The 16,852-nt window shown below is 39.1% G+C and overlaps 2 protein-coding genes and 1 long non-coding RNA gene across 3 annotated transcripts in view; all 3 read right to left on the reverse strand.

Moving 5' to 3' along the window:
- Positions 1-2,968: 2,968 nt before the first annotated feature.
- LOC119481594 lies at positions 2,969-3,837 on the reverse strand. The gene is made up of 3 exons (XR_005205226.1): positions 3,711-3,837; positions 3,582-3,616; positions 2,969-3,073 (listed from the first exon to the last, which is right to left on the reverse strand). It is a non-coding gene; the product is annotated as an uncharacterized LOC119481594 (long non-coding RNA).
- Positions 3,838-6,392: 2,555 nt separating this feature from the next.
- Positions 6,393-16,852, reverse strand: part of LOC119481567 — a 58,939-nt gene continuing 48,479 nt past the window's right edge. The window contains exons 5-9 of the mRNA XM_037758663.1: positions 10,369-10,410; positions 10,130-10,177; positions 6,982-7,089; positions 6,808-6,842; positions 6,393-6,708 (exon numbers count right to left, since the gene is read on the reverse strand). Of these exons, the coding sequence (XP_037614591.1) occupies positions 6,589-6,708; positions 6,808-6,842; positions 6,982-7,089; positions 10,130-10,177; positions 10,369-10,410 (353 nt within the window). The 3' untranslated portion in view covers positions 6,393-6,588. The remainder of the gene's footprint in view (positions 6,709-6,807; positions 6,843-6,981; positions 7,090-10,129; positions 10,178-10,368; positions 10,411-16,852) is intronic.
- LOC119481574 lies at positions 14,797-16,676 on the reverse strand. The gene is made up of 6 exons (XM_037758678.1): positions 16,501-16,676; positions 16,059-16,400; positions 15,857-15,898; positions 15,609-15,707; positions 15,435-15,469; positions 14,797-15,335 (listed from the first exon to the last, which is right to left on the reverse strand). Exons 1-6 carry the CDS (start codon positions 16,634-16,636, stop codon positions 15,219-15,221), a joined length of 771 nt encoding a protein of 256 aa, XP_037614606.1. The 5' UTR covers positions 16,637-16,676; the 3' UTR covers positions 14,797-15,218.

Here is a 16,852-nt window from a genome sequence, read left to right on the forward strand (position 1 = left end):
ATAAGACTCCCTTATAGGATGGTGACGAAGATATTTATAAAGCGGGACATTTTAAAGTTGTTGGTGCTCACTAATGGACAAATGATAAAAAGGAGAGTTTCTAAAGCAGGGGTTCTCAAACGTTTTGGGGCCAGAGGCCCCTTAAAGGGGAGGAAATATTCCAAGGACTCCTCATAATCGTAACACCGATTATGCATACTTCAGATCAGTTTGATAGTGATAAACAGAAACACATTTCAATGTGAATCATGTTAACATCACTTTGTTACACGGCTGTGTTGAATACTCGATTCTGATTGGTCAATCACGGCGTTCTGTTATTTCTTTATAACAGACCGTTGCTATGTATAACAGACCATTGCTATGTATAGCAGACCGTTGCTATGTATCGCAGACCGTTGCTATGTATAACAGACCGTTGCTATGGGCGCAGTTCTGATGTCGGACTCTGTTGGACCATTTTTGTGTCAAATTATTGATTTCTTCAGTAAGTAGCCGTGTAATAAGCGTAATAATGTACAGCTAGCGGGCCATTGTTGTGAAAGAATCCCCTTCAGGGCGATGAGTGACCACCGGCATCACCCTGTCGGGGTTTCTTTCACAACAATGACCGGCTCGCTGTACATTATCCCTTATTTGTTTTGCCCTGATATTCTGGGTGCTTTGTAACCGGCTTTAACTTGGCTTCATAGCGTCATAGCTTAGCTTCATGGCTTTGTTCGCTGAAGACACATGACGCATTTTGGTCTCCCGTCGCCGTCGATAGATAGAACTGTCGTCATATTTACTCAATTTAGCTAGTCTGGGTTTAGCGTCGCTGACGATGTGGACTGACTCAACTAACTAAGCTAAGCAGCATAACCGGTCCGTTGCACCACCACCTCTTTAAAGTATTAAAACGTATCATTGACTCACCTCATACTGTTGTGAGTTCTGGTCTTCACTGGCAGCTGAATGAAAGAGACAATATGTTTAATCCTGATTTACAATCCTTTGCTGCTATTTTGTAGTTCTTCATCATTCTGACACACACTAATGCAGAATATATAGAAACAATCAACCAGAAATAAGATATCCAGCAGCTCTCATGAAGTACCTGTCTGAAGCGTCCTGACTTTAACAGCCAGTCCGATGATGACCGCTACCAGGAAAACAGTCAGACCGCCCAGGATCATACTCATCAGCTTTGTTATTCCATCCCATTCTTCTACAGGAAAGATTGTTAAATGAGACTCTGTACATTTAATCTGTAGTTGCTTGAGATCTGATTAATATTTAAATGGACCAATGTAAATTTAAGTTGATAGTATTCCATCTAAAGGCCACATCGATCAAAAGACGGACCAAACTTTACAACGATCTTACCTTGAACTTCTAAATATGTTGCATCATGAATAATCGGATTTCCCGTGATGTAAAATCCGCAGAAATACAGTCCAGAGTCAGATGAATTCACGTGTTTGATTTTGAGAAAAACAGTAGAGATGTTGGAGCTCATTTCAAATTTTCTATTTTGAAACTCATCGAACAATTTATAATTAAAAGGCTCCAACATAAAGGAGATAGCGCGGGGCTGGGATCTCTTGACCACTCTGAACCAGATTATCTGAGCTTTAGCACTTGAAAAGTTGGAGCACTTAAGTGTGACTTCTTCACCAGACTGAGCCTCCACAGTCTGAAACTCAGAACCTGAGACAGAGATCCAGCCTGAAACAAACAGCAGATTTACTCTCAATTAGACAAAATGAACATTTCCTTTAGATAAACTAGTTTCAATTCTGGAGGGTTAAAGTTTCCAAAGTTATAGATGCAGTTGTACTCACTAAAGCTGCAGAGAGTTAAAGCTGTTATCAAGGTGCAGGTCTTCATGGTGCGTGTGACTGAAGCTCTGCAATGTCCGCAACTGAACTGAGCTCCAGTCAGGGTGCTTTCAAAGTAAAGAGGCGGGGCGCTTAACATGCAGATTTCTAATAAGTCATCTGATGAAGGAAATATGCAAACCGTGAGTCTCTCATCAGTTGAACGTTCTCACGATATGTAAGTGAAGAACCTTCTATTTTCTATGTGTTATGTACAGATGAAGACTTCAGTGGTTTACCATACAGATGCTGGTCATGTTTGTTTGTTCCATCCATGACAGCTGAATGAAGTCATTGGTTTTTAAAAATATAGATATATTTAGTACCTAATAGAATAGCTGCTTACATGACGTCTGGTGGTAAATGGACCTGCATTTATATAGCGCCTCGCTCGAAGCGTTTTACACTACATTGACTGACAGCATTCACTCACTCTTTGCCGTTCTCCATCCGTCCACCAGATGCACTCAGACTTTCCTACCCGACTCCCACATCCACCTGCTCACCTGAGTCTCATTCTCCAATCACCCTGGAGGTATTTATACCAGCCCCCTTTTCCACAGTCAGTTGCCAGATCGTCAACGTTGCTTCGTTCCTTTTTTCTCTCCAGCCTCCTGAACCTCAACCCGTCTTCCTGCCTGCCAGTGGTAATCCATTTTTAATACGTTGCATTTTTAATTAATTTCACACGTGTTGTGTTATCGCAATCAAAATACTCTGTTTTGACTATATGTACTGTATGGTTCTTCTTCTATCCTGCTCTTGTGGTTTTGAATTGTATCAGACATATTTTATTTTTAGAAACCGTTAACACGCCTCATGATTTTCACCTCAGTTGTGCTCTGACCACACTGTACTGCCTCTTCCTGTCAGACAAGTGATGCGTTCCTCACTCACTGCTGCCGACCTCCCTCTAACCCCTCAGTATAAGAGACTCTGGACAGGCTCGTCTTCTATCAAACATTAAAAACATGTATTCTTGCAAATGAATGAATATTGGATCTTTATTGTAAAATGAAATGTTTTGGCAAGAGTGGTTCTTCCTCTCACCAACAAGCTCTACAAAAGCTCCAAAGCATATTGATATTATTACAGCATCAGCTCCAGTTATCTCCTGAGTCTTATCTGGTAGCAGCATAAATAACATTCGGCTCCGGCTGTCTTCTTTTTGCTCTCGGTTGAAATGTCACTGCTGCGTAGTTCAGCTCCACATTCTGTAAGAAAAGTATTTACAGTCTTAATGTGGTGACTTGACATGATTTTAATTCCCACAATATACTATAACCCCACAGATACTGGATTTTTGAAGCTGATACCTTTTTTGATATTTGGCCATTATTCATTTATAAATAGATTAGGGCTGTCAAAGTTAACACGATCATGCAAATTTGTTTTAACGCCACTAATTTCTTTAACACATTAATGCAACTTGTGATAGATTATTGTGAAGATACTGGTATCATATGAAACTAAAAAACTTAAGGAATTCATTGGTAACCACCATGTCATACTAGCTTGTTAGGAAGGAGTTTAAATAACGCTCCAAACTTGTGCTAAATTTTGTCGAGGAAAAACTAGCATGGTCATTTTCATAGAGGTCCCTTGACCTCTGACCTCAAGATATGTGAATGAAAATGTTTTTTTTAAAATTGTGCGATTAATTTGCTGTGAGGCGACAGTGCTTAAACAATATATAAAAGTAAAGGATAACTTTGTATTCACCTCTCTTTGCTCTGGATTCTGTTCTTCTCCATCAGCTAAGAGACAGAAACAAAACATCTGGTCAGTTTTACATTTTGACACAACTTGAAGAGAGTTTACAGCAGCAACTAAACCAAACAGAAACAGTACCTGAAGTCTGAAGCTTCCTGACTTTAACAACCAGACCGATGATGACCGCTACCAGGAAGACAGTCAGACTGCCCAGGATCATACTCGTCAGCTTTGCTGTTCTGTCACTCACTTATACAGGAAAGATCATCAAGTTAGACTCTATAGAGACTTGATACCTGGCTCAAATTAAAATGGACCAAACTGAATTCAGCTGAACTGTTTTACCCTCAAACATTTGATAATTTGTACAATGATAGAAATCTTTAGGAGAATCTTACTTTCACACTGGCTGCACTGGCTGCCCACGTCATCATGTATCTCATTGCGGCCTTTTCCTGAAATTAAGATAACTTTAGTCTTTATTTAATTTTGACATATTTGCATCATAATCACATTTTGTCAATGTTCAAATAGTCACTTTGTTGTCTGTTTTGTTAGAAGGCAACCTACACTATATTAAATGTATAAACATAAATGACAGAAGAATGGGTACCAAAAGAAAGACAAGACTTTAGAATGACCTTACCTTTAACATTCAAACGTATTACACTGAGAGTTGGACGGGTACTTGAGTAAAACTCACAGAAATACAGTCCTTGGTCAGATAAATCCACGTCTTTGATTTTGAGAAAGAGAGTGGAGGTGTTGGAGGTCATTTCAAATTTTGAAATTTGACCTCCATCCCAGTATATAACGTTGCCATGAGCGTTGTACATAAAAGTGATACAGCTGGCCTTGGTTCTGTCCACCATTCTGGACCACCATGTCAAAGATGCAACGCTGGACATGTTGGAGCACGTCAGTGTGACTTCTTCACCTGGCTGAGCCTCCACAGTCTGAAACTCAGAACCTGAGACAGAGATCCAGCCTGAAACAAACAACAGATTTACTCTCAATTAAACAAAATTAACATTTCCTTAAGATAAACTTTTAAATAAGTAGAAGTAGAGTAGAATAGATGCAGTTGTACTCACTAAAGCTGCAGAGAGTTAAAGCTGTTATCAAGGTGAAGGTCTTCATGGTGCGTGTGACTGAAGCTCTGCAATGTCCGCAACTGACCTGAGCTCCAGTCAGGGTGCTTTCAAAGTAAAGAGGCGGGGCGCTTAACATGCAGATTTCTAATAAGTCATCTGATGAAGAAAAGGCGTAAACCACCAGTTTCTCACCAGTTTAACATTCTCACGATTTGTAAGTGAGGAACTTCCTATTTTCTATGTGTTATCTACAGATGCAGACTTGAGTGGATTACCATAAAGAGGCTGGTCATGTTTGTTTGTTTTATACATGACAGCTGAATTAAAGATTCTCTATACGATATCTAGATCGTTAATAAAGCCGCAAACAACTACATAAAGATATAGAGCAGTAATGTCTACCTGAGCAGAGAATGAAGTCACTCTCCCTCTGTGTTTGTGTTGTAATCCCAGTTTCTCCGTGCTTTGTTGACATGGCCGGGCCGACCGTGCGTGCATGTTAGTGCATGTGAGCGTGCCCCACTTTCTAGCTCACGGCCGCCGCCCTGCACTGCTCTCATACTGCGGTTACAGCTTATAATGCCCAATCTCTTCCTCAGTTTTACTCACTAAAGCTGCAGAGAGTTAAAGCTGTTATCAAGGTGAAGGTCTTCACGGTGCGTGTGACTGAAGCTCTGCAATTTCGGCAACTGAACTGAGCTCCAGTCAGGGTGCTTTCAAAGTAAAGAGGCGGGGTGTTAAACATGCAGATTTCTAATCAGTCATCTGATGAAGGAAAGATGCAAACCGTGAGTCTCTCACCAGTTTAACATTCTCACGATTTGTAAGTGAGGAACTTCCTATTTTCTATGTGTTATCTACAGATTCAGACTTGAGTGGTTTACCATACAGATGCTGGTCAAGTTTGTGTGGTATCCATGACAGCTGAATTAAAGAAACTGTATAAATATCTAGATCATTAATAAAGCCGCAATCAACTACATAGAGATATAGAGCAGTAATGTCCACCTGAGCAGAGAATGAAGTCGCTCTCCCTCTGTGTTTGTGTTGTAATCCAAGTTTCCCCGTGCTTTGTTGACATGGCCGGGCTGACCGTGCGTGCATGTTAGTGCATGTGAGCTTGAATGCACCAAAATGGAAGAACACAAGCTGTAACAACTGAGATCAACTAATTTTTGTTTATTTATTTCTAATGTTTAGATTTTTCATTACAATTCTGCAAATATATTTACAATATAAAAATAAAATAAATAATGCTAGAAATAAAATGTACGGAAAAGAAAAGATGAATAAAAACATATTTTGAGTTTTAAGTTATCAATCATAGTCAAAAATGTATTAAAATCAGTATCTTTAAAAATATAAAAGGAGGGTATTCTTTAAAGCCATATCATTTTATGTATATAATATTTTGCTAAGATAATAATCAAATTAATTATGTAGGGAATAAGGGGGTAACAATGTGGGAACTTAAATTAATTTAAACTACTGGACAGCTACAGAATATTCTGTTATTACAGAGTACATGATTACAGTATGAGTGATGTTCATTGTTGTTATGGAGTACAGGAAGTAGAACAGGTATTTTATAATGAGTTAGTTGTAGAAGACGATGGATGTGATGTCTTGTCACAGTGTGACTGTCATCAACAAGTAAAGGACACAAATAATACAGTTATTAGAATTAAGAGTCTATAAAAAATAGAAAACTATGAAATTTTTTTTAAACACATTTGTTTTTTATTCAGACATTTAGCAAAGCTGCACACACATGCATGATATAATATCACATCAAATTAACACTGATGCATTTTATGTTTTTATGACAGCACACAATTTGTTCAATGCTCGATTTCAGATTTTATTCCCACAAAGCTTTGAACACAAAGAACACAGCAGCAGATTAATATGATAAAAGCCGTCTATCTGCTGGCAGCATAAACAACACGAGTCTCCACTTCCCTCTCTGAGGTAGGCCTCCTATTCCTCACTGTTGAATACAAACTCAGCTCTGCGTCTCTCAGCTCATCACAGTCCACATTCTGTAAAGAGAGCACACGGTAACACGTGTCAAAAAGCTGAGTTTGTGAGAATAACAAACCACCACCTCTTTAAAGTATTAAAACATATCATTGACTCACCTCATACTGTTGTGAGTTCTGGTCTTCACTGGCAGCTGAATGAAAGAGACAATATATGTTTCATCTTAATTTACAATCCTTTGCTGTGATTTTGTAGTTCTTCATCATACTGACACACACTAATGCAGAATATATAAAAAACAATCAACCAGAAATAAAATATCAGAACAGTACCTGTCTGCAGCTTCCTGACTTTAACAACCAGACCGATGATGACCGCTACCAGGAAACCAGTCAGGCCGCCCAGGATCATACTCGTCAGCTTTGCTGTTCCGTCACTCACTTATACAGGAAAGATCATCAAGTTAGACTCTATAGAGACTTGAGATCTGGCTCAAATTAAAATAGACCAAACTGAATTTAGCTGAACTGTTTCACCTTCAAACATTTGATAATCTGCACAATGATAGAAATCTTTAGGAGAATCTTACTTTCACACTGTCTGTCCACGTCATCATGTGTCTCATCAGTCTCTGATTTGGCAGAATCACATCAAAATTACAAATTTCTTGCATACATGATGTTGTTTTACGAAAATTCTTATTCAAAACATTACCGTATTAATTATTTTGCAGTATGAGCAGGACTTAACCAAACCAAAAGACACAAAATACTTTAGAATGACCTTACCTTTAACATTTAATGTATGTATTTCACTGAAAGTTATACGGCCACTTGAGTAAAATCCACAGAAATACAGTCCATGGTCAGATAATTTCACGTATTTGATTTTGAGAAGGAGAGTGGAGATGTTGGATCTCATGTCAAATTTCAAATTTTGAACTCCATCACAGTAATGAACGTCGCCACGAGCGTCGTACATAACAGTGATACAGCTGGCCTTGGTTCTGTTCAGCAGTCTGAACCACATTGTCGGACATGGATAGCTGGACATGTTGGAGCACGTCAGAGTGACTTCTTCACCAGACAGAACCTCCACAGTCTGAGACTCAGAACCTGAGACAGAGATCCAGCCTGAAACAAACAGCAGATTTACTCTCAAACAAAATGAACATTTCCTTCAGATAAACGTTTAAATAAGTGAATAGTTTCCAATCTGGTGGGTTAAAGTTTCCAAAGTTATAGATGCAGTTGTACTCACTAAAGCTGCAGAGAGTTAAAGCTGTTATCAAGGTGAAGGTCTTCATGGTGCGTGTGACTGAAGCTCTGCAATGTCCGCAACTGAACTCAGCTCCAGTCAGGGTGCTTTCAAAGTAAAGAGGCGGAGTGTTAAACATGCAGATTTCTAATCAGTCATCTGATGAAGGAAAGACTTAAACCGTGAGTCTCTCATCAGTTGAACGTTCTCACGATATGTAGGTGAGGAACTTCCTATTTTCTGTGTGTTATGTACAGATGCAGACTTGAGTGGTTTACCATACAGATGCTGGTCATGTTTGTTTGTTCTATCCATGACAGCTGAATTAAGTCATTGGTTTTTAAAAATATAGATATATTTAGTACCTAATAGAATAGCTGCTTACATGACGTCTGGTGGTAAATGGACTTGCATTTATATAGCGCCTCGCTCGAAGCGTTTTACACTACATGTCAGCATTCACCCAGTCTTTGCCGTTCTCCATCCGTCCACCAGATGCCCTCAGACTTTCCTACCCGACTCCCACATCCACCTGCTCACCTGAGTCTCATTCTCCAATCACCCTGGAGGTATTTATACCAGCCCCCTTTAACCCAGTCAGTTGCCAGATCGTCAACGTTGCTTCGTTCCTTTGCTCTCCAGCCTCCTGAACCTCAACCCGTCTTCCTGCCTGCCAGTGGAAATCCATTTTTTATACGTTGCGTTTTTAATTAATTTCAAACGTGTTGTGTTATCGCAATCAAAATACTCCATTTTGACTATATGTACTGTATGGTTCTTCTATCCTGCTCTTGAGGTTTTGAATTGTCTCAGTCACATTTTATTTTTAGAAACCGTTAACACGCCTCATGATTTTCACCTCAGTTGTGCTCCGACCACACTGTACTGCCTCTTCCTGTCAGACAAGTGATGTGTTCCTCACTCACTGCTGCCGACCTCCATCTAACCCCTCAGTATAAGAGACTCTGGACAGGCTCATCCTCCATCAAACACCAAACATGTATTCTTTGACTGAGAGAAAGGAAATGCTCAGATTGAAAGCTCTGCATGCATCGAATCTTTATTGCAAAATGAAATGTTTTGGCAAGAGTGGTTCTTCCTCTCCCCAACAAGCTATACAAAAGCTCTAAAGCATACTGATATTATTACAGCATCAGCTCCAGTTATCTCCTGAGTCTTATCTGGTAGCAGCATAAATAACATTCGACTCCGGCTGTCTTCTTTTTGCTTTCGGTTGAAATGTCACTGCTGCGTAGTTCAGCTCCACATTCTGTAAGACAAGTATTTACAGTCTTAATGTGGTGACTTGACATGATTTAAATTCCCAAGCGTCACTTGACTAGACTGACTCAAATATTCCTCCATGCTCACCAGCTAGTTAGCTGGCTAATAAGCTGAGCTAAGCTGCTGAAGGAACGGTCCGTTGCGTTCTGAGTGAAGTGACTGATTCATGACAGATTGATTGTTTCTATTGGCCCAGAGCTAACGTGGGTGGTAGTAATGGACACAGCATGCTTGTTCTATTTGTGCAAATGGTCCCCATCTTTAGATATGTACTTTTTAATGATGCAGCACAATTTGATAATTTATAGCAAATTATTTTGTGGACCCCCGACAGAGAGCCACGGACCCCACTTTGAGAATCACTGCTCTAAAGTAGCTCAAACATGCAATTTCTTGTTACTTATCGGCCCATATACAGTATATGCATACAACTATATACATACAAACAAATACTTTATAATTTCAGGGACAAGCTAATATTAGACGATACAATGTACTGTAGTCCCGGCTGTTAAAGTAAAGGATAACTTTGTATTCACCTCTCTTTGCTCTGGATTCTGTTTTTCTCCATCAGCTAAGAGACAGAAACAAAACATCTGGTCAGTTTTGCATATTTCCAGCATATTGACACAACTTGAAGAGAATTTCCAGCAGCAACTAAACCAAACAGAAACAGTACCTGAAGTCTGAAGCTTCCTGACTTTAGCAACCAGACCAACGATGATCATAACGAGGAAAACAGTCAGACCGCCCAGGATCATACTCGTCAGCTTTGCTGTTCCATCACTCACTTGTACAGGAAATATCATCAAGTTAGACTCTATAGAGACTTGAGATCTGGCTCAAATTAAAATGGACCAAACTGAATTCAGCTGAACTGTTTTACCTTCAAACATTTGATAATCTGCACAATGATAGAAATCTTTAGGAGAGTCTTACTTTCACACTGGCTGTCCACGTCATCATGTATCTCATTGCTGCCTTTTTCTGAAATTAAGATAACTTTAGTCTTTATTTAATTTTGACATATTTGCATCATAATCACATTTTGTCAATGTTCAAATAGTCACTTTGTTGTCTGTTTTGTTAGAAGACAACCTACAGTATATTAAATGTATAAACATAAATGACTGAAGAATGGGTACCAAAAGAAAGACAAGACTTTAGAAAGACCTTACCTTCAACATTTAAACGTATTACACTGAAAGTTGGACGGCCATCTGAGTAAAACTCACAGAAATACAGTCCAGAGTCGGATAAATCCACGTCTTTGATTTTGAGAAAGAGAGTGGAGATGTTGGAGCTCATTTCATATTTCAACTTTTGAACTCCATCACAGTATTCAAATTTGCTATTAGCGTTTAACATAAAAGTGATACACCTGGCCTTGGTTCTGTCCACCAGTCTGGACCACCATATCGAAGTTGCAGCGCTGGATATGTTGGAGCACGTCAGTGTGACTTCTTCACCTCGCTGAGCCTCCGCAGTCTGAGACTCAGAACCTGAGACAGAGATCCAGCCTGAAACAAACAGCAGATTTACTCTCAATTAAACAAAATGAACATTTCCTTTAGATAAACTAGTTTAAATTCTGGTGGGTTAAAGTTCCCAAAGTTATAGATGCAGTTGTACTCACTAAAGCTGCAGAGAGTTAAAGCTGTTATCAAGGTGAAGATCTTCATGGTGCGTGTGACTGAAGCTCTGCAATGTCCGCAACTGAACTGAGCTCCAGTCAGGGTGCTTTCAAAGTAAAGAGGCGGGGCGCTTAACATGCAGATTTCGAATCAGTCATCTGATGAAGGAAAGATGTAAACCGTGAGTTTCTCACCAGCTGAACTTTCTCACGATATGTAAGTGAGGAACCTCCTATTTTCTATGTGTTATGTAAAAATGCAGAATTGAGTGGTTTACCATACAGATGCTGGTCATGTTTGTTTGTTCTATCCATGACAGCTGAATTAAGTCATTGATTTTTAAAAATATAGATATATTTAGTACCTAATAGAATAGCTGCTTACATGACGTCTGGTGGTAAATGGACTTGCATTTATATAGTGCCTCGCTCGATGCGTTTTACACCACATCTCAGCATTCACTCAGTCTTTGCTGTTCTCCATCCGTCCACCAGATGCCCTCAGACTTTCCCACCTGACTCCCACATCCACCTGCTCACCTGAGTCTCATTCTCCAATCACCCTGGAGGTATTTATACCAGCCCCCTTTTCCACAGTCAGTTGCCAGATCGTCAACGTTGCTTCGTTCCTTTGCTCTCCAGCCTCCTGAACCTCAACCCATCTTCCTACCTGCCAGTGGTAATCCATTTTTAATACGTTGCATTTTTAATTAATTTCACACGTGTTGTGTTATCGCAATCAAAATACTCCGTTTTGACTATATGTACTGTATGGTTCTTCTTCTATCTTGCTCTTGTGGTTTTGAATTGTCTCAGACACATTTTATTTTTAGAAACCGTTAACACGCCTCATGATTTTCACCTCAGTTGTGCTCCGACCACACTGTACTGCCTCTTCCTGTCAGACAAGTGATGTGTTCCTCACTCACTGCTGCCGACCTCCATCTAACCCCTCAGTATAAGAGACTCTGGACAGGCTCATCCTCCATCAAACACCAAACATGTATTCTTTGACTGAGAGAAAGGAAATGCTCAGAATGAAAGCTCTGCATGCATCGGATCTTTATTGCAAAATGAAATGTTTTGGCAAGAGTGGTTCTTCCTCTCCCCAACAAGCTCTACAAAAGCTCCAAAGCATATTGATATTATTACAGCATCAGCTCCAGTTATCTCCTGAGTCTTATCTGGTAGCAGCATAAATAACATTCGGCTCCGGCTGTCTTCTTTTTGCTTTCGGTTGAAATGTCACTGCTGCGTAGTTCAGTTCATCAGAGTCCACATTCTGTAAGAAAAGTATTTACAGACTTAATGTGGTGACTTGACATGATTTTAATTCCCAAGCGTCACTTGTGGACTGACTCAAGTATTCCTCCATGCTCACCAGCTAGTTAGCTGGCTAACAAGCTGAGCTAAGCTGCTGCAGGAACGGTCCGTTGCGTTCTGAGTGAAGTGACTGATTCATGACAGAATGATTGTTTCTATTGGCCCAGAGCTAACGTGGGTGGTAGTAATGGACACAGCATGCTTGTTCTATTTGTGTAAATGGTCCCCATCTTTAGATATGTACTTTTTAATGATGCGGCACAATTTTATTATTCATAGCTAATTATTTTGTGGACCCCCGACAGAGAGCCACGGACCCCACTTTGAGAATCACTGCTCTAAAGTAGCTCAAACATAATTTTAGCATTTTCGTACTGCAATTTATTGTTACTTATCGGCCCATATACAAGTACTGTGTCATTTCAGGGACAAGCTAATATTAGACGATACAATGTATTGTAGTCCCGGCTGTTTTGGGGTTGAGCTCTATTAAACAATATATACTGTAAAAGTAAAGGATAACTTTGTATTCACCTCTCTTTGCTCTGGATTCTGTTCTTCTTCATCAGCTAAGAGACAGAAACAAAATATCTGGTCAGTTTTGCATTTTGACACAACTTGAAAAGAGTTTAAAGCAGCAACTAAACCAAACAGAAACAGTACCTGAAGTCTGAAGCTTCCTGTTTTTAACAACCAGACCGATGATGACCGCTACCAGGAAGACAGTCAGACCGCCCAGGATCATACTCATCTGCATTGCTGTTCCGTCACTCACTTATACAGGAAAGATCATCAAGTTAGACTCTATAGAGACTTGAGATCTGGCTCGAATTAAAATGGACCAAACTGAATTCAGCTGAACTGTTTCACCCTCAAACATTTGATAATCTGCACAATGATAGAAATCTTTAGGAGAATCTTACTTTCACACTGGCTGTCCACGTCATCATGTGTCTCATTGATGAAGAGATCAGTCTCTGATTTGGCAGAATCTAATCAAAATTACAAATTTCTTGCATACATGATGTTGTTTTTCGAAAATTCTTATTCTAAACATTAACTTATTAATTATTTTGCACTATAAGCAGGACTTAACTAAAACAAAAAACATTAGAATCACCTTACCTTTAACATTTAATGTATGTATTTCACTGAAAGTTAGACGGCCACTTGTGTAAAATCCACAGAAATACTGTCCAGAGTCAGATAAATCCACTTGTTTGATTTTGAGTGAGAGAGTGGAGATGTTGGAGCTCATGTTAAATTTCCAATTTTGAAATCCATCACAGTATGTAACGTCACCATGAGCGTTGTACATAACAGTGATACAGCTGGCCTTGGTTCTGTTCCGCAGCCTGGACCACCATGTCAAAGATGGAACGCTTGACATGTTGGAGCACGTCAGTGTGACTTCTTCACCAGACTGAACCTCCACAGTCTGAGACTCAGAACCTGAGACAGAGATCCAGCCTGAAACAAACAGCAGATTTACTCTCAATTAAACAAAATGAACATTTCCTTTAGATAAACGTTTAAATAACTAGAAGTAGAGTAGAATAGATGCAGTTGTACTCACTAAAGCTGCAGAGAGTTAAAGCTGTTATCAAGGTGAAGGTCTTCATGGTGCGTGTGACTGAAGCTCTGCAATGTCCGCAACTGAACTGAGCTCCAGTCAGGGTGCTTTCAAAGTAAAGAGGCGGGGTGTTAAACATGCAGATTTCTAATCAGTAATCTCATGAAGGAAACGCGTAAACCACCAGTTTCTCACCAGTTTAACATTCTCACGATTTGTAAGTGAGGAACTTCCTATTTTCTATGTGTTATTTACAGATTCAGACTTGAGTGGTTTACCATACAGGTGCTGGTCAAGTTTGTGTGGTATCCATGACAGCTGAATTAAAGAAACTGTATACAATATCTAGATCATTAATAAAGCCGCAATCAACTACATAAAGATATAGAGCAGTAATGTCTACCTGAGCAGAGAATGAAGTCGCTCTCCCTCTGTGTTTGTATTGTAATCCAAGTTTCCCCGTGCTTTGTTGACATGGCCGGGCCGACCGTGCGTGCATGTTAGTGTATGTGAGCTTGAATGCACCAAAATGGAAGAATACAAGCTGTAACAACTGCGATCAACTAATTTTTGTTTATTTATTTCAAATGTTTAGATTTTTCATTACAATTCTGCAAATATATTTACACTATAAAAATAATATAAAAATAAAATAAATAATGCTAGAAATAAAATGTACGGAAAAGAAAAGATGAATAAAAACATATTTTGAGTTTTAAGTTATCAATCATAGTCAAAAATGTATTAAAATCAGTATATTTAAAAATATAAAAGGAGGGTATTCTTTAAAGCCATATCATTTTATGTATATAATATTTTATAAGATATTAATCAAATTAATTATGTAGGGAATAAGGGGGTAACAACGTGGGAACTTAAATTAATTTATACTACTGGACAGCTACAGAATATTGTGTTATTACAGAGTACATGATTACAGTATGAATGATGTTCAATGTTGTTATGGAGTACAGGAAGTAGAACAGGTATTTTATAATGAGTTAGTTGTAGAAGACGATGGATGTGATGTCCTGTCACAGTGTGACTGTCATCAACAAGTAAAGGACAAAAATAATACAGTTATTAGAATTAAGAGTCTATAAGAAATAGAAAACAATAAAACAATTTTTAAAACATTTGTTTTTTATTCAGGCATTTAGCAAAGCTTCACACACATGCATGATATAATATCACATCAAATTAACACTGATGCATTTTATGTTTTTATGACAGCACACAATTTGTTCAATGCTCGATTTCAGATTTTATTCCCACAAAGCTTTGAGTTAACGGACCTCCTGGTTTCATCTCAGTGCTGTCTCCTCCTGTCTGACAAGTGATGTGTACCTCACTCACTCCTCCAAGACACACAGAGAGACATGATAGTAAAAGCACGTTTAATAATTTGAGTATTTGATATTTCTTTCATTAAGAGAATAGTAACTTCTCCCGTCCACCCGCAAAAGAACACAGCAGCAGATTAATATGATAAAAGCCGTCTATCTGCTGGCAGCATGAACACGAGTCTTCACTTCCCTCTCTGAGGCAGGCCTCCTCTTCCCCACTGATGAATACAAACTCAGCTCTGCGTCTCTCAGCTCATCACAGTCCACATTCTGCAAAGAGAGCACACGGTAACACGTGTCAAATAGCTGAGTTTGTGAGACAAACAAACCACCACCTCTTTAAAGTATTAAAACATATCATTGACTCACCTCATACTGTGGTGGGTTCTGGTCTTCACTGGCAGCTGAATGAAAGAGACAATATATGTTTAATCTTAATTTACAATCCTTTGCTGTGATTTTGTAGTTCTTCATCATACTGACACACACTAATGCAGAATATATAAAAAACAATCAACCAGAAATAAGATATCCAGACAGTACCTGTCTGAAGCTTCCTGACTTTAACGACCAGACCGATGATGACCGCTACCAGCAAAACAGTCAGACCGCCCAGGATCATACTCGTCAGCTTTGCTGTTACTTATACAGGAAAGACGATCTAGTTAGACTCTATTTTCCTATACTACCTGTCTCAAATTAAAGTGGACCAAACTGAATTCAGCTGAACTGTTTTACCCTCAAACATTTAATAATCTGCACAATGATAGAAATCTTTAGGAGAGTCTTACTTTCACACTGGCTGTCCACGTCATCATGTGTCTCATCAGTCTCTGATTTGACAGAATCACATCAAAATGATAATTTTGTTGCACACATGATGTTGTTTTAAGACAATTCTTATAATTATTAACATTAATTTATTAATTATTTTGCAGTATATGCAGGACTTAACCAAACCAAAAGACACAAAATACTTTAGAATGACCTTACCATTAATATTTAAATGTATTACACTGAAAGTTGGACGGCCATTTGAGTAAAATCCACAGAAATACAGTCCAGAGTCAGATAAATCCACGCGTTTGATTTTGAGAAAGACAGTGGAGATGTTGGAGCTCATTTCAAATTTCAAATTTTGAAATCCATCACAGTATTTAACGTCGCCGTCAGCATTGTACATAACAGTGATACAGCTGGCCTTGGTTCTGTCCACCAGTCTGAACCACCATGTCGGACATGGATCGCTGGACATGTTGGAGCACGTCAGTGTGACTTCTCCACCTGGCTGAGCCTCCACAGTCTGAAACTCAGAACCTGAGACAGAGATCCAGCCTGAAACACACAGCAGATTTACTCTCAATTAAACAAAATTAATATTTCCTTTAGATAAATGTTTAAATAAGTAAAGTAGAATAGATGCAGTTGTACTCACTAAAGCTGCAGAGAGTTAAAGCTGTTATCAAGGTGAAGGTCTTCATGGTGCGTGTGACTGAAACTCTGCAATGTCCGCAACTGACCTGAGCTCCAGTCAGGGTGCTTTCAAAGTGAAGAGGCGGGGTTTTAAACATGCAGATTTCTAATCAGTTATCTGATGAAGGAAAGACGCACACCGTCAATTTCTCACCGTTTAACATTCTCACGATATGTAAGATACCATTAATGTTAAGTTTACAAAGTCGATTTAATAAAATGGCGGTTCTGATCGTAAATGCTTTCATGTCTGAATGTACAAATGTCACACTGCTTCAGACACCTCTTAAAGAGACGCTGCACTACTGTATGTG

This window comes from Sebastes umbrosus, chromosome 22, assembly GCF_015220745.1.
Source record: "Sebastes umbrosus isolate fSebUmb1 chromosome 22, fSebUmb1.pri, whole genome shotgun sequence".
Classification (NCBI taxonomy): domain Eukaryota; kingdom Metazoa; phylum Chordata; class Actinopteri; order Perciformes; family Sebastidae; genus Sebastes; species Sebastes umbrosus.

Bases quoted from the DNA above. Each gene is read 5' to 3' on its own strand.
- LOC119481574 (XM_037758678.1), bottom strand. From the start codon at position 16,636: ATGTTTAAAACCCCGCCTCTTCACTTTGAAAGCACCCTGACTGGAGCT. The intron at 15,899-16,058 runs GTAAGGTCATTC...CTGTCAAATCAG, and splicing joins AATACATTTAAATATTAATG to AGACTGATGAGACACATGAT. The intron at 15,470-15,608 runs GTACTGTCTGGA...TCTTTCATTCAG, and splicing joins AGTCAGGAAGCTTCAGACAG to CTGCCAGTGAAGACCAGAAC.